Source organism: Parasteatoda tepidariorum, chromosome 9 (genome assembly GCF_043381705.1).
Source record: "Parasteatoda tepidariorum isolate YZ-2023 chromosome 9, CAS_Ptep_4.0, whole genome shotgun sequence".
In the NCBI taxonomy this organism is placed as follows: domain Eukaryota; kingdom Metazoa; phylum Arthropoda; class Arachnida; order Araneae; family Theridiidae; genus Parasteatoda; species Parasteatoda tepidariorum.
The window spans coordinates 23,345,329-23,368,489 of record NC_092212.1 but is presented as its reverse complement, the minus strand read 5'-3'; the positions used below and the strand labels follow the sequence as shown (position 1 = coordinate 23,368,489).

Below are 23,161 nucleotides of genomic sequence, written 5' to 3'. Positions count from 1 at the left end.
ACCCATATATATATATATATATATATATATATAAACGTAACTTATGAATAAACCTTTTTCATTGGTTTTCTTTCTCTCATAGTGTGACTTGTTTATATATCAAAGCCTTTATACGCGGATAGAAATCAGTTTATAGACTTTATCCTTCATTTATACATTCTTTCACAACAGTAAAGTCTACACATTACTAAAGTCTTTCACAACAGTAAAGTCTACACAACACTAAAGTCTCTCACAACAGTAAAGTTTACACAACACTAAAGTCTCTTACTACAGTAAAGTCAACACAACACTAAAGTCTTTCACAACAGTAAAGTCTTCACAACACTAAAGAGTCTTTCACAACAGTAAGGTCTATTACCAGCATTCATCGGGGGAGGCTATTCGTGAAACGTAGTCAGTCCATTCCATATTTAATTAAAAAAACTGTTTGTTACACTGGACAACTAAAATATTAAAATTGTTTTATAAAGGCTACAACTTATTTAGAAGGTTATTTAATAAACTGATTAATCCATTCTAAAACGTCGCACATCCGAACTATTCTGTTCAGTGGCTTTAGGAGTAGCAAATCATAATTAGTTTCTACCTAAAAAATTAAATCAGAACTAATTCAAGAATTTAAAAAAATTAGTTTTAAAATGAAGTTGAAGGAATAAATGAGAAAAATGGTTGTTATATACTTAAATTATATACTATATTACTTAAATTAATATATTACTTAATTAATATATGAATTATTAATTAATATATAAATATATTACTTAAATTATATACCATATTATATGCCATATTATAACCATACCATATTAAAAATTATAAACCATATTATAACCATACCATATTATAAATTATATACCATAATTACCATATTACTTAAATCTGTTTTAAATTTATCAATCTCCTTTAAAAACTCTTTATATTTGGGATTATTCCTGTAAAACCTAAGAATCTAATTGGGAAAAATAATATTGGAAAAAACCTTATTGGCTAAGTTTGAATTAAAATCTATACTCTTTTTTAATTGGAAAGTTAAAATAATTTCTTTTGTTAAAATGTTTAAATGCAACTTTTCAATCTTCATGAATTTTAAGAGTTAAATCTAGAAAATTTGCTGAAGAATTTCAAATATTAATTCCGTCAAGAATTAATTCACTTGAATAACTTTGCTTTGCAAAAAAATATCAAAATGATCAAAATTAATAACCAAAGATTATCAAGAAATCTGAGAAAGAAGGGATTTGCAGAAATATTAACAAATGATTTAACGAATGAATATTCTTGAAGAAAAGGAAAAATATTGCTAACATTAGTACTAACATTTTTTCCAATTTAGTTGGTTGAAAAAGACAAACATGAATATAATTGTTGTTTTGGTTAATATGAACAAGAATTTTCCAGCTCTCTTCAACAATAATATGATTGAGATTAAATAAACAATAAATTTGAAGAAGGTCCTCAAGAATTTCATTAGTTGGAAAGGAAGCATATAAGTTTTCGAAATTAAAACGGCGAGGTCAATATCATTTAAAGTTTCTAGTGTTTGTAGAACATCTATACTATGATTAATATTCCAATTTAGGGGATAATTTTAAGTATAATGGGTATTATAGTATACTTTTTTTCAAGGAAAGGGTATTTTCAAAGGAAATGACGATTATTTTTCACATTACTATTTGCCCAATTAGCAATAACCCAGAATTTACATAGTTGGGGTTCTATGGAATTTTGGAATAGCAAAAAGAAAAGGAAAATTTTTAATATTATTTGGTTTAATTTTAAGCCTTTTATAAGTAGCATTAATTTTATTAATAATAATATCACTGTTGGTGTTGAGTTTTTTGTGTGTGATACTGCTGTTACGTTCATTTGAAAGAAGTTGTTTGTAAAATAGTTTTCAAATAATAGAAAAATAAGTAGATAAATTCAAATAATATCAATCAACAAGCTTTATCAAAAGTGGTAATACAGAAATTATTTTCAATATTTTTAATTTCTTGTTTCAGTTCAAAATAAAAATTAAAGTTTTTTTGAAAAATTAATTTTTCCTTTTTATATTAATTTTAAAATCTTTAATGATATTTTCTCTCAATTTGTAAAACCCTTCAATTGAAAAATTATGTTTTGTAGGAAAATTGTAAAATACACTCATCGAGATTTTTAACAGGAGTAGAAATAACCTTATTTTTAGAAGTTGAAGATGATATAAATTTGGAACTCAAAGACATAAATTCTTTAACTTTATAATTTTCCATAATATATGTATATATNATATATATATATTTGTAAAGAGAGAGAGAGAGAAATTAGAAATAAACTTTCATTTATTTTTATTGGATTTTCTTATAACTGCCAAAAAAAAAGAGAGAAGAAAATTATCATTAAAAAAATTGTTGGTGGTGCAAACAAAACTAAGCAAAATTCAGATTTCTTCTTTTAGAAATTTTCATTCATTTTTTTCTGTTAAGCACTTTCGTTTCTGACAATTGTCGAACTTTTTCCCTAGAATTTAATGACTCACGAAAAAAACAAATTAAAATAATAAATAAATAAAAAAAATAATGCGGAAAAAATGCCATTAAATAATGCGATGATTTATTACCTGCATTCGTTAAAAATTTGATTAGAAACTTTTGTAACTCTTTTTAAGTGCAGGAAAGAAAGAAGTGATTCGTTAGCAGATGTGTGAAAAAATTAGTAAAAATTATGAATGTAAAAATAAGAGATTCGATGTTGAGAAGCATAACGTTTATTTTCAAAGTTTCAAAAATGCAAAAAAAAAAAAAAGAAATTTACGATAGTTGAATGCCGTTTCTTATTGAACTCTTAAAACCGTATGGATTTTTCATTGAGTCGCACAATATGTGTTCCTAATTTTATTTCTATTTTCAAGTTCACTCAATTATTTTTCAAATCCAGATAATCGTCCATTTTATTACAATAAATATATTAACAAAATATTCGTAAATAAATAATAATAATTATGTATTTTATTACAAAATAATCTGCCTTTTTAATTATCGATTTTTAGAAGAAAAAAGGAAGCAACGATGAATGAACAGCAATCGTGAGGTTTGATGAGCGGAGCTGGCTGGATTGAAAAACTTCTATTTAAATAAAAGTAAAACGTAATTTTACCCTTTTTCTAAGTTTTTTAGACAGGCATACTTTCAATAGATTGAAGATAACTTGAGTAACTGTTGACACATTAACCACATGAACAGCTTTTACTCTGACGGGTAATGCACTCTGTGAAAGAAAAGAAAGGTTCATATGAAACTCAAGTTATCTTCCATGGATTGAAGATAACTTGAGTAACTGTTGACCCATTAACCACATGAATAGCTTTTACTCTGACGGGTAATAACACTCTGTGAAGGAAAAAAAATGCTCATATGAAACTCAAGTTATCTTCCATTGATTGAAGATAACTTGAGTAACTGTTGACACATTAACCACATGAATAGCTTTTACTCTGACTGGTAATAACAATCTGTGAAAGAAAAAAAATGCTCATATGAAACTCAAGTTATCTTCCATCGATTGAAAATAACTTGAGTAACTGTTGACACATTAACCACATAAATAACTTTTACTCTGACGGATAATAACACTCTGTGAAGGAAAAAAAATGCTCATATGAAACTCAAGTTATCTTCCATCGATTGAAGATAACTTGAGTAACTGTTGACACATTAACCACATGAATAGCTTTTACTCTGACTGGTAATAACAATCCGTGAAAGAAAAAAAATGCTCATATGAAACTCAAGTTATCTTCCATCGATTGAANACTCACAGAAAAAACAAATTAAAATGAAAAAAAGAAAAAAATAATGCGGAAAAAATGCCATTAAATAATTCACAGATTCATTACCTGCATTCCTTAAAATGTTATTAGAAACTTTTGTAACTCATTTTAAGTGTGGGGAAAAATAAGTGATTCGTTAGTAGATGAGTGAAAAAATAAGTAATAATTCTGAATGTAAAAATAAGAGATTCGATGTTGCGAAGCATAATGCTTATTTTCAAAGTTTCAAAAATGTAAAAAAAAAATTTTTACGACGGGTGAAGGCTGTTTCTTATTGAACTCTTATAACCGTATGGATTTTTCATTGAGTCGCACAATATGTGTTCCTAATTTTATTTTTATTTTCAAGTTCACTCAATTATTTTTCAAATCCAGATAATCGCCCATTTTATTACAATAAATGTATTAACAAAATATTCGTAAATAAATAATAATAATTACGTATTTTATTACAAAATAAATCGCTTTTTTAATTATCGATTTTTGGAAGAAAAAAGAAACAACGATGAATGAAAAGCAATCGCGAGGTTTGATGAGCGGAGCTAGCTAGGATTGAGAAACTTCTATTTAAATAAAAGTAAAACGTAATTTTACCCTTTTCCTAAGTTTTTTGGACAGGCATACTTTCAATAGATTGAATATAACTTGAGTAACTGTTGACACATTAACCACATGAACAGCTTTTACTCTGACGGGTAATGCACTCTGTGAAAGAAAAGAAAGGTTCATATGAAACTCAAGTTATCTTCCATAGATTGAAGATAACTTGAGTGACTGTTGACACATTAACCATATGAATAGCTTTTACTCTGACGTGGAATACACTCTGTAAAAATTACTAATATGAAGCTTTCATGCAACTTTAAACACACGTGACAATTGAACAAAAACACAGTTCTAAAGATTTTATTTCCTATTTCTAAAACAACCGAGGTCAAATTTTTTTTATAGTTTTCCATTGGTGGACCACGATAATCTTAATGAAAACCATCAATAATTCCATCATGAACCATTAAATTTTTTGATGATAACTAACATAAATAACCATCACCTCAATGTAGGAATTCGGACTGATTTATGATGGTCCAACATAATAGCAACTTGCGTTGATGATTTGTTTATGTTAAACCGTCACGAATTTCCAACGCAGTATCTTAGAAATCCCATGTTGGAACGATCATGAAATACCACCATCCCAATGTAGGAATTCGGACTGATTTATGATGGTTCAACATAAAAAAAAAATTGTTCTGATAGTCCCAAATATCCAATTCAGTACCCCCACTGGTTTATGGGATCATGAAGGACTTTGTGTCCCGACAAATTTAACGTGCACCTGTCACCATTTACTACACGGGGAGTCGTCGGACAGCAGGAGTTGAACTCCCGTTCTCACAAATTTGAGTCCAGTGCCCTGCCAACCTGGCTATCCCCGCCTTGAGATCACCTAGCTAGACTATTCTTTAGCCAGATGATTAAAAAAAAACAGTGATTCGCTGCATTCCAGTAGATTCGTACAACTAAATGTTTAAGAAGATTTATTTGTGTTCTAACCAAATAACTTAACGCTTAAAAGTCTTGTTAAGAATTGTTAAGGTGGTAATGAGGGCAATTTTTTATCGATTGGCTTTTGAATAGACCTTTATATATTGTTTCTTAAATTAGTCTGAATCGGGTAGAAGTCAGGTAGGGTCATTCAGTTGTTAAAATTCTTATTTTAAGGTATATATTGCGACTAATGCATAGTAAACGCATCAAATTTCCCAATGTTTAGAAGGTTCTTAAAGTTAGTAGCAAAATGAAGAATATAAGGCGTATTCGTATTCACCACATTTCCAAGTAAACGTAGTTGCTTACGAAATCCCCCATTAAACTTTATTTTAATTTTAAAAGGAAAGCTAAAAAGGAATTGTTTTTTTTTATGATAATGTTCAAATCAAGTTTTCATTTTCAATTTTTAGTAATCATATAAATCTTGAATATCCTTACAAAAACATTAGTTCTTATATTTTTTATAAAAGGTAAAATGTGGTAGACTTAGACAATCAGCACATCTTTACAATAAGTTATCTAGTAGACAAGACATTCTTAGTAACCTTCAGGACTCTCATTTTACACTAATGGAAAAAGTACCATTTTGAAAAACATAGATGTAAGTTTGTATATAAATTAAATGAAATTTTCATCTGTTAGCAATTACTCTTGTTAAGAAAATGATCACGTGCAAATTACGATGTTAAACTTGTACTCATTAATCATGGGTGTTAATATTTACACCCTTGTGCAAATTAATTGAAATAAACTCAGAAAACTAAGAGAAAATGCTATTTTATTTAAATTTATACAAACTCAAAAATTTTTAGTACATAATATGATCTCCACGACACTTTATTAACGTTTGGACACGATTCGGCATGGATTCCACAAATTTTTTACAGTCATTTCTAATATTTGTGTCCTTGTACCACACATGAATTAACGCCGTGATTAGCTTCTCTATAGTTGTACAGTCCATATTTATTAGGCGATTCTTGCATATGGCCCAGAGATTCTCAATTGGGTTGATATCCGGAGAGTTCCCAGGCCATTCCAATATCTCAATTTGATTCTCAGACATGAATTTCTTGACAATTTTGGACGTATGGCAAGGAGCTAAATCCTGTTGAAAAATCCCTGTTCCATCAGGGTATCGCTTCTTCAACTCTGGAACAACTTTTTTACCCAGAATAGTAATGTACTGCTCAGAACGCATCATACCGTCAATAGGCTGCAAAGGTCCAACCCCATTGTAACCGAAACAACCCCAAAACATCTTCGTTAAAAAACATGAAAAAAAAAGTTTGTTTCAATTAATTTGCACAAGGGTGTATGTATGTGATGACTCTATAACGCAGTCTTAATAGCCGAATTGTTCTAAAAACCTAATGATTCTAATAACCTAATGGTCCTAATAACCTAATGGTCCTAATAACCAACGTGGTCCAAGTAACATATACGTAGGCAATGAGAGGTTGGGTACCAACGGCGGATTGATACCCCAAACTTACAGAAATTAAATATTTAAATCCGCACATTTCAGACTTAGATCAGTTAACTCCCAATTGTGTTTCAACATTAAAAAGAAAAAGTTTTTAATCTCAAAACTATTTAAAATAAGCGTAGATTTAAATAAAGCAGGTTGGCAAGCCTAATTCCATTTTAATTACCAATTAGAGGTATAAAATATATGTCAAGTCTGATTTAAACTTAAATACACTTTTACTTGGTTATTCTTTTTTTCTCTTTTTTTTAGTTTTTTAACAGCGGTATTAAATCTTAATTATTTTTTTAGTGTTTAATTTTTGCTTTAAACTGTATTTTTTACTGTATTAGATCTCTGTATTCTTTTAACTTAAATAAGTTTATAATAGCTTAACACGTTTATGCCGGGGTGACCCACGGTGGGTCACTTTAGATTGTCTCATCTTGGCAGCGCACCGGAGTAAAAACTGGTAACAATAAATTTCATATTTTAGTTTTTCTCCGGGAATAGTAAAAATCCATAACTACCAATTGTTTTTAGCGGATGCAATTTTTATATTGAATTGCTTCTTCGCCGTGATAAATTCACCATTCGATCATTGAATATCGTCGAGTTAGGTTGTATTATAACCGAGCTCCTGCTACGATGGCTTCACATAGATTTGGCCGCGGAGGGAAGGCTTTCCGACCCTCTCGCTTACGGAAAATCGATCCCACAAGTATTCGAGATGAGATGAGGAAATGTGCCCTCAGAGATTTCCCAGGATTAACAGATGAGAAGATAGCAGATTCAGAAAGTCTCGCAAAAGGATGTAAAAGACAATTAGATGAAGCACTTCTGAACAATGAACGCATAGACAAAATGCTGTTGGAAAACCTGTACAGATGCATCTACTATGATGAGGAAATCAAAAGCCTGATAGAATCCCAGAATAAACAAGCGGACCCTCCTATGGAGACTACCGAACCAGACCCAGTGCCGGAAACTATAGTCACTCCGACAATAACCCCGGCTGACTCAAATCCTGTATCAGAAGAACCAGACTCAAATTCCACCCCTGAGCCTGCTGCACAACAACAACCTATAGCTGTGAAAGGAAAGAAAAAACGGAGGAAGAACGATGTCAACCAGGCGACACCGAAAATTTCTGAACCCGAGACAGAAAGTGAACAACACCAGAAAGATGAGATTACCCCCACAACATCGGAGGAACCCGACTTAGAACAGATGGAGCTAGGAGACCCTACTGAAGCCCCGGCAACAGTTGAGCCCCCAGCTACAACACCTGAACCGAAAGATACCCTGCATCCCACCGGCAGGAAAATCAAAGCCCTCGTACGTGGACTTAGAATAGACATCGAGACGGAGAATCTCGAACACGAACTCTCAGATAATGGACTACGGCCAATCAGGATTGAGCAGATGAGAAGGAGGCGTGGCCAGGATTACAAGCTCCTCCCCCTCTTTCTGGTTATTCTGACCGACATTCCCAAGCACCGGGAGATCTTCAAACTTGACCGATTACTGGAGACACCCATCCGGGTAGAGAGATTTCGTGGAGGCCGATACGAAATCCAGTGCTATAAGTGCCAAGGATTTGGCCACACCCAGAAGGACTGCACAGATAGCCCAGCGTGCATGAAATGCGCAGGAGCGCATTATTCCTACCTATGCACGAAGCCCCTGAGCGAGCCTCCGACTTGTGTGAATTGCAAGCAAGACCACACAGCCTGTTTTTCAGGCTGCCCATCCAGACCAAAGAGAAAATTCGCACCGAAAAGGAAAGAACATCGGAGTGCCACCAGGTCAGCCACTAGGTTCCTGAGAATCGTTAAGGAACTGCAAGAACTCTTGAAAGACGAGGATTTAGTTTCACTGATCCATTCCCTTCTCCCGGCTCCCAAGACCTAGACTCGGAGATACTCCAACCAAGACGCCCACAGATGTTCATCTGTGGAATTCCATTTTTATTTCACGCCATTAGTCACCGTTGCCTTAGGGCGCATTTTCAGATGAAGAGGTCAGGTGCCCGCTACCGCGGGCAGGTACCTCATCAAATTCCAGATCAAGCAAACCGTGATAAATTTCCTTACAGTGAATTGTTATTGTTGATAATAGATTAACTTCTCCCGAATATTATCTAATATTGAAATAGTTCTTATACCAGTGTTTTCACTTTTCCCGGCGTGAACGTGTTAAGTTCATCTCGTTAGGCGAAAAATCACTTTCAAATAAAATACATAATGACAAATTAGTGCACAGTTTGATTTCGAAAAAGTTGCTAATTTTATATATTATATCAAAGACACCATTAAGGTAAATAGCATGTTTTTTAATGTTAGCATATGTACTTAACATCCTGATAACGACGATCATGTAAGAGACGAAAATTTAATCCGATCTGACCTGAGCAATATGAATTTATTGTGCTTATATTGTCTTTATTTTTGACTGTACGAATTTAAGTCCCGTTATATACTTGAAATTCCATTAATTTAAAAAAGTGGTCTAGCTGGAGGTGGCTGGTACTAATTAAAAAAACGTTCCAATTGAACTTAAAAATTGTTTATTAAGAATAAAATAGAGGTTTGTATTTTTTGTTTTATTCATTGTAATATATTTTTAATTTTTTTGACTACTCAGACTCACTGAAAAATATGTGCTATTACCTTGAGGAATTCCATTATCAGCCTATAAATAACGTACATTTACTTTTATATATTTTTTAGTAAAAAACGGATGATTGCAAGTGGCTGACAAGAATATTTTCATTTTGGAAAGTGACACTCGTCCCAATAAAGTTATTCTACTCAAACCTCTACTGGAGCTCAAAGCTGTCTTTATCCTTATATTTTATTGCAAAATTCAATTTATAGTCATTAAACAATCTAATAATACTTCCACTAACTAGAATGCTTAAATATCATTGTTAGCTTGGGTGTTAGAGTCAATATAATAGTTAAAAATTTCGTTTCCTGAGAAGCACAAGAAGAAAAAAGGTACTTACTGTCAATAAACATTTTGACCACTTTCGGACTATAGCTTAAGTGCTCAAATCTCTAATGGACCTCTCTAACGTAAATACAAACTACAATATAAATTCAATACAAATTACAATTGTTTTCTAAATGGCGCAAGAAATTATATTGCCATTTTATGACCCAATGATATTTAGATCACCTTCCAGCATAAACTAACAGACACAAATTAAAAAGGAAAAAAAGATGGCGAAATAAAAATTTTCAAAATTTGAATTTATTAATCAATTTGATGAATAGTGAAAAGAATATTTTTTTTTACTCCCAAAACAAAAAAAGTAGTCCATATTAATTTCACAAACAAATTTTAATCATTACCAAAAATTCTTCCCACGTCTTTCGAAAGTGATGCTGCTTCCAATGCTTTTTGTTTCTATACAAAAATAACACAATTGTCTCGTCTCAGCCTACTGAAAACTGTAGTTTTCTACTAGTAGTAATAGCCGCGGTTGGTGGGACGGAAGTGACGTCATCATGGAAAGTCATCCGGAGCTTATTTCTGTCCGTCTACAACCGGAAACGCTTATTTCAGCCCGCCCATTAACCGGAAGTTGCTTATTTCTGCTCGCCCATAAACCGGAAGTGGTTTATTTCTGCCCGCCTGAAATCTAAACTTCGTCTGCAACGTCTTATTTCGTTTTTTTCTTAAGCCTAAAATATTTTTAGTTTCGGTTTCTGTTTTTAATATAGTTTCGTTTTTTGATACTATTTTCATTTATTACTTTTATGAGAGTGGCAACACTTATTAATATTATTTTACTTGTTTTGGATGGCAATACCTAGAAACTTTGTTATTTGGGGGGAGATATTGTATATTATGAAGTAATTACGTCATCTCTTATTACATAATAAATATCATACACATGCTTTAACTCTAGTGCCGCCTTCTATGTGGGAATGTTAGAAATAAAATAACTTTAAATCTATTTTAATATTTAATTTTGTTTTATTATTATTTATTAAATATAATTAAGGCTCAGGATCGAACTCACGCTAATCAAAAAGCCTTCGTGGGTCAGTAGTTGGATATCATAACCACTGACCCACGAATGCTTGGTTAGATATGTGTTAATAAGTTAAACTTTTGTATTCTGAACACGTGTATAAATGAAAAGGATTTGATAACGATATCATCTTACAGTTTCATCGATATATTTTTCACTTAACATTTGGCAGTTATTAAATAATTATTTCTGCCCCTCTTAATGTTATTATAACTTTCTCTGGATGGCAACGGTACTGACCATGCACGTGTTAAGATTTGACTTGTTTTGTGTGATAACACAACTACTGAATATAGAACGAGTCATTCTGAAAAGATATAACAAGCTAGATCTTGATCTATGACGTGTGTGTTGAATTCAGTTTCTTACACTTGCGCTGATAAATAGTTAAGCATGTGACAGTTTAACATTTTTCTGATTGGTTGTTAAAGTTATACTTTCTTGGTTTGGCAACTAGAAGGATAGAGTGACTAAATTTCCACCCTAAATATTAGTATTTCACTTGTTCTTCTGTTGTGTCTCGACAGGGGTGAAAGCGAGACGGAAAAGAGGAAAGGCTGGTAGTAAAACCATTTCAGTTATAGCTAGTTTTGGGGAGGAGTTTACTTATTCTTTTTTTAAATTTTTCAACAATATCTACTTTATCTTGGAAAAGAAGCAGTTTTATATATATGCCAGAATTATAAAAGAAATCTTGATAGTTACAGATATTTCATTTTCTTCGAAAAAAATGCTGGAATGAAATCTTTTACGTACCAGGTTTTTCTCTTTTCCGTCTTGCTATATAAGGGCTTTCACCCATGTGTCTCGATTAAGTTTTTAAAGTGTTTGATTCACCAGGTCGTTATGGACGGATATTTAAAGAGAAAACATGTTGAAACTGAAGTAAGTACTATTGATTTCTTTGTAATTTGCTATGCTTTTAAATGTATTGATAATAGAATTGTTTTATTGTAACTTCTAGAATTAATTCATTTTTAAGCAGAGCATGTGGCAAAACTTAGTTAGCTTTAAAAATTCTTTAATATTATTTGAATCGAAAGGTTAAATTAAGTTAAATTTAAAGCATAATTACATTTTGTTAATAGTTGTTACTTATTTTAAACGTTATTGTTGTTCTTGGTGACTCAAAAAATGTTTCTTTTTATTTTATTAGGATGAACCAAAGAGGAAAGGTTTGTTCCAGGAGGGAAACTTTCCAGAGTATTACTATCCAATTGGTGAGGACTTAATCGTTTTGGCCAGCACGTGTAACAAGAAATCAGCCATTCATATACGAAGGTTTAACAGATATGGAGACTCATAATATCCTTTAGGATATGGTATAACTCTACAGCCTGAACAGTATAATGCTTGCTTCTGTAATGGTCCACCAACATGTATCTTCGGCATTGCAGACATCAACGTGGCTTTGGAAGAGATCCCTCCAGCTAATCTCCGTGAAAAAATTTTATGTGCTGATGAATGACGAGGGAAAGTATCTGCTAGTGGAACTGCAGAAGTAGCCGCGTATACAAGCACGAGACGGAAATCAGTTTCAAACAGTGGAGAGAACTACAGAAGTGTCGAGATAGTGTGACATTCGGCTATATTAATTTAAAATATAGGTCCGTGGACTTTTTGAACATTTTTCAAGAATCCGCCCATCAACAGTGTCCAGTGGTGCCAAAGAATTTAGACATCAACGAAGCGGGTCCTGTTATGAAAGATTGCCTGAAAATTGTGTTGTATAAACATATTGGACTGAAGAAAGGTCTGAAGCCAGTAGACAGGTCTGCTGACTTTCTTGACCAGTTTGTGTGCAGTGTTCACGATTTCAATGAATCTTGCTTGGACTTACATGTGGAGAATATTGCTCTGGATTTTAATAATGAACTAAGTGAACGAAGGTTGTTTAGACAATCCCTTAAAGACTTTTTGTGTGAAGCTTTTTAAAAAAAAATTAAATTAGATACTTTATTAACTGCTGCTAAAAATGATTTTTGCAAATTTAACTTAAGTTTTAAAATATTTTGTTGTTATTTTTATATTTTGTAAAAATTACTGTGAACTTTTGTTTTCAGAGGAAAAGAGATTTCTTTTTTTTAGCAGGCATGAATTTTCTTTTTCAGAATAATACTTTTTTCAGGTTCTTGAAATAGAAGAAGAAAAAAAAATTCTTGCTATAATACAATAAGGAAAACTATTTTATACTTAAATAGGTATTATTATTTAATTTTATAGAAATTATTGTGTACCATTATTTTTTTAGAATGTTTATGAGTGTTAATTTTAACTCTTAGAATTAAACTGTTATCAAAGAAAAAAAATCTGATAATTTCTAAAACATTTTTGAAACAGATTATGGATCGTTTACTTTCATCTGTTTATACGAAACCTGGACATCCAGGAAGTTTTGGAGGTGTAAATGCTATTTATAATTCTGGGAAAGGTAAAGTGAAGAAAAGTGACGTTAAGAAATGGTTGGAGACTAAAGATTCTTATACTTTACATAAACCTGCGAGGCATAAATTTAAACGTAATAGAGTGGTTGTTGGAGGTATAGATGAACAATTTCAAATTGATTTAGTTGACATGCAATCTATAGCAAAATTTAATAATGGATTCAAATATTTGTTAACTTGTATAGATTGTTTCTCAAAGTTTGCTTGGGCTGTTCCTGTAAAAGACAATTTAGCCAAAAATATATTGTCTGCTTTAAAAACTATTTTTAAAGAAAGAAAACCAGAAAATTTACAGTCAGATAAAGGAACAGAATTTACAAATAAACTTGTGCAGCAATATCTTATAAAGACAGTTAATTTTTTACTACAAATAATGAAACTAAACAAGTATAGTTGAAAGATTTAATTGCACTTTAAAAACTAAGATGTGTAAATACTTTACAGAATTCAACACGAAAAAATATATCGATGCCCTTTGTAAATTAATCCATAGTTATAATCATACAAAGCATAGAAGTATAAAAATTGACCCAGCCTCAGTGAATATCGATAATCAGAAACAAGTTTGGAATAATTCATATAACAACTAGGTGAATATTGATAACCCTGTTTTTCAAGTAGGTGACGCTGTTCGCATTAGTAAATCAAAACTTACATTTGAGAAAGGATATGAAAATAATTGGACTCGAGAATTGTTTGTCATAGATAAAATAGTTCATCGAAATCCTGTAGTGTATAAATTAAAAGATTTGAAGAATGAAGCAATAGAAGATACTTTTTATGCAGAAGAATTACAAAAAGTCGTCAACTCGGGCTATTATCCCGTAGAAAAAGTTATCAAAAAGAGAAAGAAAGGAGGAAGCACGGAATATTTTGTTAAATTTCTAGGTTATCCTGAAAAGTTTAATGCCTGGGTGAGTGATATTCAAAAAGTATAAGTAGTGAAACTTAACCTCTGAAGACTCATTCTCAAAGATGTCCTTCTACGTGACGTTACCTTCTGATAGTTCCATGCAGTTTTTTCCTAGCAACAAAATCTCCCGTTTTAAGACGCAGTTACCGATACCAGTTAATCTAAAAGGTGAATGGGAAGTAGGCCTATCTGAATTCATCTATCCGCATTCTTGGCTGAACGTAAATGAAAGTAACAATTATTTTCATTACAAGATAAGTAACGGTAATATCATATTGACTGTGAGGCAAACAATTGATGTGGGGTGTTACGAATCAATGTTCGATATTGTATCAGCTATACAACCTGCTTTACCTAAAAATCCTAGTCGATTTACAATAAATTACAATAAAACTACGAAACGAGTTAAAATTAACGCCGTTCAAGGTTGTAGCCTTCATTTAGAAAAGTTAGGTGAATTGTTAGGATTCCAACCTGATGCAGTCATTACGGGTAACCGGAAAAGCGAATTTGTGGCTGATGCGTGGTCTAATTTTTCCGTTTTTTATGTCTACTCAGATTTAATTTCACCACAAATTGTCGGAGATACGCAAACTCCTTTACTGCAGATCGTTCGAATGAAAGGATATGATGGTGAAACAATCAGTTAGTATTATGACAGACTTCAATACTTACCTTTAACGAGGCTTTTCTTTCAAACTATTCATATGGAGCTCAGATTGAATTCAGGTGATTTCGTACCTTTTGAAAGTGGTAAAGTGATTATAGTTTTACATTTCCGCATGAGGCAAATACTATAAATAGTACGATGCGTTTTTTGAATCATTCATTTGAAGAGAAGACGTCAAGATGAGTGTACCGTACGTTTGTTGTGCTGAAAAATTCGAAGATCATTATGCGAGTCAAATTGGCTCGGGTTTGCCCTATTATAAAGGTATTAATTTCCAAAAGGGCTATGGACTTGGTGGTATATTTCGTCGATCATTTAGAGCAGCACTACCCTTTTTAGTAAGAGGTGGTAAAACTATTGGAAAAGAAGTTTTAAAAACAGGAACTCGATTAGCATCTGATGTATTATCTGGAGAAAACTTTGAGGAAGCCGTCAAAACAAGAACTAAAGAAAGTGGAAAACATCTTGCACAAAAAGATATTGATAAAGTGCAGTCTATGGTCGGGAAAGGAAACTATAAATGGAAGCGTAAGAATCAAAAACGATTCATTTCACCCAAAGCACGCAAAGTGAGTGGACGTGATATTTTTGATCCATAAAATGGCATTTTTGTTGAAAGATTCTCCTGAGTGCGTAAAATCGGAATTGGAACTTTTTTACCTTACCTGGTACTCAAACAGTTATTCAAGATGGTCAATGGATACAATTTCATTATCTTTCTAACGTTTTTGATAATGCTCCAGTAGAGTTTCATGTCTCTGGAAGTGTAGAAGATTACATAGATCTCAGTCAAACACAATTGTATGAGAAAGCGAAAATATTAAAAACGAACAATACAGCTATCACTAAAGATGATGTTATAGGACCTGTGAATTTATTTCTACATTCATTATTTTCTCAAGTAGATGCATGTTTAAACGATCGTACAGTTTCCAATTCAAGTAATACCTATCCCTATAGGACCTATATTGAAACTCTTCTAAACCATGGATATGATAGCAAAACATCTCAATTAACTGCTGAATTATTTTATAATGATTCTGAGGATGGTTTAAACAAAAGAACTGCTTTTTTTTAAAGAAAGCGCAACAGTGGATATGATTGGTTGCATTCATTCAGATTTATTTCATCAAGATCGTCTTTTACTCAATTTAGTGGATTTGAAAATAAAACTAATAAGAAGCAAGCCAGAATTTTGTCTACAAGGATTTGAAGGATTTAAAGTAGTATTGGATCATGTCTCTTTATTCATTCGATAAGTTCGTGTGAACCCTGGAGTGCTTCTTGGTCATGCTAAAGCACTCGAGAAAGCAAGTGCAAAATAACCCATTAATCGAGTCCTATGCAAAGTGTATTCGATTCCTAAAGGGAGTATGTCTTTTATTCAAAATAATATATTTTCGGGTCAAATGCCTAAAAAGTTATTATAGGTTGTATAGATAATGAAGCTTTTCATGAAACATTGACAAAATCTCCTTTTGATTTCAAACATTTTGATTTAAATTTTATTGGAGTGTATGTAGATGGACAACTCGTCCCCCATAGTCTATTGGAACTCAACTTTTCACAAAATCAATACATTCGTGCTTATCAAACTTTATTTGATGGAATGGAACGAATGGGTCAAAATAGAGGAATATTTATTTCCAGAGAAGACTACAAGAACGGAAATACATTATTTGGATTTAATCTCTCCCCAGATCTATGTTCAGGAGAACATTTAAATCTGATTAAGCATAACAATTTGCGATTAGAACTGAAATTTGCCAACTCACTAGAAAAAACAGTATGCGTTATCGCTTTTGCCAAATTTGAAAATTTGATTGAAATTAACAAGTCAAGAAATATTTTATTCGACTTCGGAAATTGAAGAATGGATGGATTGCAACTTTTCGACATTTTATCGCAAGATAAGATAACATCACCTTACTTTCAAGGTGTATATTCAAGAGATACGCTTCCGGGTCTCCAAGAAAACACATGTGCTATCACGAATTCAGATGACTCATCACAACCTGGGACTCACTGGCTAGCGTTATTTGTGAATGATCAAAGACAGTAAGAGTTTTATGACTCATATGGGAAGCCGCCCGGATTTTACAACGTGAATACTGCTTCCTACACGGACGTACTATGGAATTCTAAAGTGTTTCAATCACCTACATCCAATGTATGTGGACAATATTGTATTTACTTTTTACTCAAACGCTGTCAAGGCTATTCTATGTATCATATTTCAAATCAATTAAATGTAAATGATTTTCAGATGTATCAATTAGTAAAGAAAAATATGGTGTAAGATTTGGGTTTAGAAAATAAAAAAAGAATGAAACTAAATCTAGTGTCTCTCATGTCATTATTATAAAATTTTACATTTAAATATTGTTATGTAGGCAATAGTGCAATATTTTTATTTCTTTTTAACAAAATTTTCAAAAAATATTTTTATTATTGAGGGAAACTTTCTAATATTCCAGAAAATATTTTTATTTTTATAAAAAATTTCTATCTTTTAAGAAAATATTTATGTTTTTACAAAAAATTTTCTCTTTTAAGAAAATATTTTTTTGTTTTTGTAAAAATATTTCAAACGTTTTAACAAAATTTTTCTATCTTTTAAGAAAATATTTATGTTTTCACACAAAAATTTTCTATTTTAAGAAAATATTTTTACTTTTTGTTAAAAATTTGCTAGTTTCGTAAAAATATTTCAAACTTTTTAACAAAACTTTCTAATATTTCAGAAAATATTTTTATTTTTATAAAAAATTTTCTATTCTTTAAGAAAATATTTATGTTTTTGCAACAACAAAAAAATTTCCAGTTTTTCAGAAAATTCTATATATTTTTCTAAAACTTTTTGTATTAATTAATAAAGGGTGAAATTTTTCCTTGATAATATGAACTTTTTCACCTGTGAAAAATGGTCAATAAAGACAAAATATATTTTAATGAAATAAATAAAATTTTATTCAAAGTTTCACCCAAGCACTTCTGCGGGCATACATCATAGGTTTCTTAACAATTTTATTTTTACTATACAATTTTTTATTTACATCTAAATGTGATGGTAATTAAATATCATTCAATGTTTTTGAAAATACATTTCTCCCCACTGGAGCTAATTTTCTATTTCGCAAAAAGTCATTGATAAGATTTACTATATTACTTCCAGGAACAGTTTTATCTTCATGAATAATTTCACCTTTAGCGTTGCAAACGAGGGATTCATTATTTTTTAAGAATTGATACATATCTTTAGCTTTTTCTTGAAATCGAACTGGAACAGCAGTTAGAATTTTTCCCTCCAAGTCTTCAGTTTCTTTTTTGATATTTGAAGAGATCTCTTCTGCAGACTCTACTAGAGTATCGTCTATGTTCGTAATTTCCTCTTGATCGGTTTGACGTGTTGGTTTATTCGGTATCGAAATTGAAAAGTGCGTATACTTCTGCAGTATTTGTAAATACAGAGTTGCTTTCTCGTCGTTTGCTAAGTTATTTTTCTGTAGAATATTCTTCATTTGTTGATCCAATTGTGATAAGTGTTCCGCTACTTGTACTCTATCCTCCGGAACCAACACAAACTTCTTACTGTACTCCATGAATTAAAGAACTAATGACAGAAATAGCTGCAGGTAATAAAAATCCTTCATGTTTCTGTACAAGAATTTTTTTCTTGTTATACAATGGCAATTTCTTCCTAGAGAGTTTTCTTAAACTTTCTTTATGAGGAGCTAATTTATTTTTCTGAGATTTCGTGAGTGGTATATTACCACACAATACATTCAATACACACTCACACAAAGTTTTTATTTCACTTTTTGAACACTTTTTTAAAAGAGGATTGCAATGTTTAGTTTTAGAGATCAATTTCACGAGCTCTAATGTTCGCTCATTACATACGGACATCTTACTTTCAAATGATTTGAATTTCGAGTGCTTGTCCTATTTATAGGTGTTGATAAAAGTTGAAAACCTTCAAAAACAATGGCTAAAGCTGTCATCTAATTTCCTTGAAAATTCACAGTTGAAATGAAGTTATCGTGGTTGGTACACATAATAAGTATCTCCAAGAAACATACCAGTGCGCATGCGTTAAGATTCTTCAGTATCACACTTTAAATCAATGAGTAAATAACCATAAGGTTTTGATGAGGCATCAGCATAACATTCTTGAAAAAAATTAACTTTTCGAGGGTACAATTGACGTCCTAAATATGTAATTTGCGATTGATCTCTTCGATTCTTAAATAATACAAGATAATGAGAATTTAAGGATATTTCTCTCATTTCCTTTCCTTTATGAAAAGTGTTTTGAACCACAAAAATAATGCTAAGAGATTTATGGTGGGAAAATTTTGTAAATAATTTCGTCAATTGAGGATCATTTCCCAATTCACTCATGAGATCATCAATCACAATTTACGCATCTGAATATTGATTCAAATCGGATGGAAGTCCTTCTTGAAAAACAACATTAGGCATCTCATCATATAATTTTTGATAAACGCCATAACACCATACTACAAGTTTTGGGAAAGACTGTATCATTTGGTTTTCAATCACTTTTTTTATGAAATAACTTTTACCACTACCTGTTGGACCTGCGAGGACAGCTGTAAAGGGATGTTTGAACTTCAAAAGATCCATGATGAATGAAAAACTTTACTCTCGTCACCTCTATTTATCGGTATATATCACCACATGATGAGTTCAATCCCCAGCAATAATTATATTTAAATTAAAAAATAAAATGGATTTAAAGTTATTTTATTTCCATTATTCCCTCATAGATGGCGCCACTAGAGTGAAAGCATGATATCATTTATTTATTATGTAATAATTAACACGTGTATGGTCAGTACCGCTGCACATTAAGAGGGGCAGAAATAATTATTTAATAACTGTCAAAGGTTAAGTGAAAAATATATGGATGAAACTGCAAGATGATATCGTTATCAAATCCTTTTCATTTATACACGTGTTCAGAATACAAAAGTTTAACTCATTAACACATATCTAACTAAGCATTCGTGGGTCAGTGGTTTTGATATCCAACTACTGACCCACGAAGGCTTTTTGATTGGTGTGAGTTCTATCCTCAGCCTTAATTATATTTAATAAATAATAATAAAACAGAATTAAATATTAAAATAGATTTAAAGTTATTTTATTTCTAACATTACTACATAGATGGCGCCACTAGAGTTAAAGCATTTGTATGATATTTATTATGCAATAAAAGATGACGTCATTACTTCATAATATACAATATCTCACCCCATATAACAAAGTTTCTAAGTATTGCCATCCTAAACAAGTAAAGTAATATTAATAAGTGTTGCCACCCTCAAAAAAGTAATCATTGAAAATAATATCAAAAAACGAAACTATATTAAAAACAGAAACTAAAAATATTTTAGGCTTAAGAAAAAAAGAAATAAGCTCCCCCTGACGTTGCAGACGAAGTTTCGATTTCAGGTGGGCAGAAATAAGCAACTTCCGGTTGGGGCAGAAATAAGCCTCAGTTGACTTTCCATGATGACGTCACTTCCGTCCCTCCAACCGCAACTATTACTACTTCTACTTCAGTATATTTACATCGATTATCAAATGAAATATCGTTTAACTTACTCTTAAGCCATTACCAACAAGCTTGTAATCTTTCGGTTTGATACTTTTTACATGATTCAAATTAGAGGTTTTCATGTCAATTATAGCTTGAATTCCACAAACTTGGGTTGCGTGTTCTTCAAGGGAATTAAGTGTAACAGCTACCACTGCTGATAGGGCAATTTCAACAGGAAAGACTTCCGGATCCCAATTACCTATATTTGAATAAAATATTGAATTTTGATCTCAGTAAACAGCTGTCAAATATTCTTATTGTTTTCTTATTGCATTTCTTTCCTAATTGTTTTTCAAATACAATGAGAAAAGAAATATATTCTTCCATAATGAAACTCACATATTTAATTCCCCCTCCCCAATCATTTTCTTTCTTTACAACAATCAGTTCTAACTCTAACTTTCGGCATATTGATTGTATTAAATGATTCAGTTTGTACCCGTTATTAGAAAATGAACAAAAAGTGTTACCTTTTCCAAAGAACACATCAACTTTTTTGAACACCGGGCTCTTTATTGACTATGACCGGTTTTACTCCATCTGTAGCACTTACGACCTAACTATGAGTCTACTCCGGTCGTGGGTTGATGCTTTTGAACTACTCACAAGTCTATAACTTAAGAATAATTCCGTATCACTGGGAAATTAAACACTAATGTAAAAATTTTCCCCGTAGAATTATTGCATGCAGCTTCAAGGGCAATTTGCAAAATTCAAAAAACCACCAGATGATGCCAATAGTACGTTATAAAGCCAATATTATAAGGGAGGGAAATATAAGGAATGGTAACAAAATGGTAGTGAAAAAGTGGTAGAATTACTTGGTATCGGCGGCCTATAATGTGGAGTACTCAGATGGAAGTGTCCGAGGAGTTTGAATTGCCTTAAGTGTCATCTCTATGCTGGTTACAATCTGATGATGATAGCAATGTCAGAAGACGTTGCAATACAGAGCGTATCCGAGTAACAACGCCGAACGAAGACCTGTATTTGATAGTAGCTGCCAGACGACGTAAACGGAGCACAGTGTCCGACATGTCTCGTCACTAGTCTGTAGCCACGTCACCAGCAATAAGCCTGCAACAGAACATGCAATGTGAACATCGTCACAGTGGTCTTGTGCAATGCTCTCTGTCGTAACATCATCGTGTCGAATGGCAGATACCCGTTAACATCAAGACAACATCATTGAACGACGCCGTGTCTATGGTGTAGGATTGCTCGTTTGAGATGCAAATACACTTGGCTTCTGAACATATTTGCATAGTCGAATTAAAATCATGGAAGGCCAAATTTACCAGAGCATCATTTTGGAACAACATATTCATTTGTTTAGGGGTGGCATGAATGCGGAATTTGTTTTTATGGATAACAACGCCAGTCCTCACCAGGTATACTAAGTACATTATAAAAATGAAATTTTCGTGCATCTGGAAGCTTAAAATGGTGGCATTATTACGCTTTCACATCACACTAGAAGAAATATGTTCTATTCCGACAATGCTTATGTTGGCGCTTTTTTAATTTAAAAAAATTCAAGAAATTCCAAGTAGAATATCGTAAGTAGTTAGTTTACAGTATGGAACGAGTTGGTGACAGTCTATTGTTATTTTCAACACTGATATTCATCAGCAGAAATCAAAATTCTCCGTTGAATATGTATGCATGTTTCTAGTGGTGTAATGAAGACATTTATACTTTAATTTTTAAATCTAAGAGATTTGTATTAAATAATTTTATAATGCATAAATTTCTATATCGCTTTCGTTCTGATAAACCTAGTTCGAGTTTATTTTAATATTCTCTCTGTGTTATGTATATTTTTGATTTACAAACTAAATTTGTTTAAAGAAATATTAAATGTGTGGATTCTAAATTAATGATTCTTGCTTGATATTCTATCGTAAAAATAATTTTACTGACTCTTTTATGCATCTTAACTTGCAGTTACTAATTTTAGGATTACTGAATAACAAAAATGATGGTGACTACTTAACTACCAAGTAGTGTAAAAGAGCTTTGAAACACTGAAACACCAGATCCACGAGTTCTGTGTAACGTTTCACTGCACTACTCTGGTGTAAAATGGTTGCCAGCATTTTTGGTGACACTGTAAATTTTTGCTATGTACTCCATTCGTAACGCTGTATTGGTTAACATTACATTGTGAATTCAAAAATTAGGGAACATTGTAGTACTCTACAAATATTGTACCGATCCTAGAACATTCAGGGGATATATTTTACTGTTAATCAAATCATATTACTCATCATCTTTCAAATTATCCGAAATTATGATTGGATCTTAATGATACCGCTTGCTAGATACGTAATTAAATCGTCTATTCTCCAATTAAGCGTCAAAAAAAATTTTAAGTTGCTCTTCAAATTTCACACATTCAAAATTCATTACGAATTTTCAGCATATTTTAAATTTTTATTACGATTAATTAAAAATCATTAATTATCACTAATTAAAAATCATTAATTATCATTAATTAAAAATTATTTATTATCATTAATTAAAAACCATTAATTATCATTAGTTAAAAATCATTATTTATCATTAATTAAAAACCATTAATTATCATTAATTAAAAACCATTAATTATCATTAATTTATTATTTAAT

General features: G+C 31.6%; 1 protein-coding gene across 1 annotated transcript in view; it reads right to left on the bottom strand.

Annotated features, from left to right (window-relative positions):
- Window positions 1-4,405: 4,405 nt before the first annotated feature.
- LOC107436850 (alpha-tocopherol transfer protein-like) overlaps window positions 4,406-23,161 on the bottom strand; it is a gene marked incomplete at its 3' end in the record, with an annotated part of 35,044 nt that continues 16,288 nt past the window's right edge. Inside the window, 1 exon segment of the mRNA XM_071185268.1 lies at window positions 4,406-4,516. Coding sequence (XP_071041369.1) covers window positions 4,406-4,516 — 111 coding nt within the window.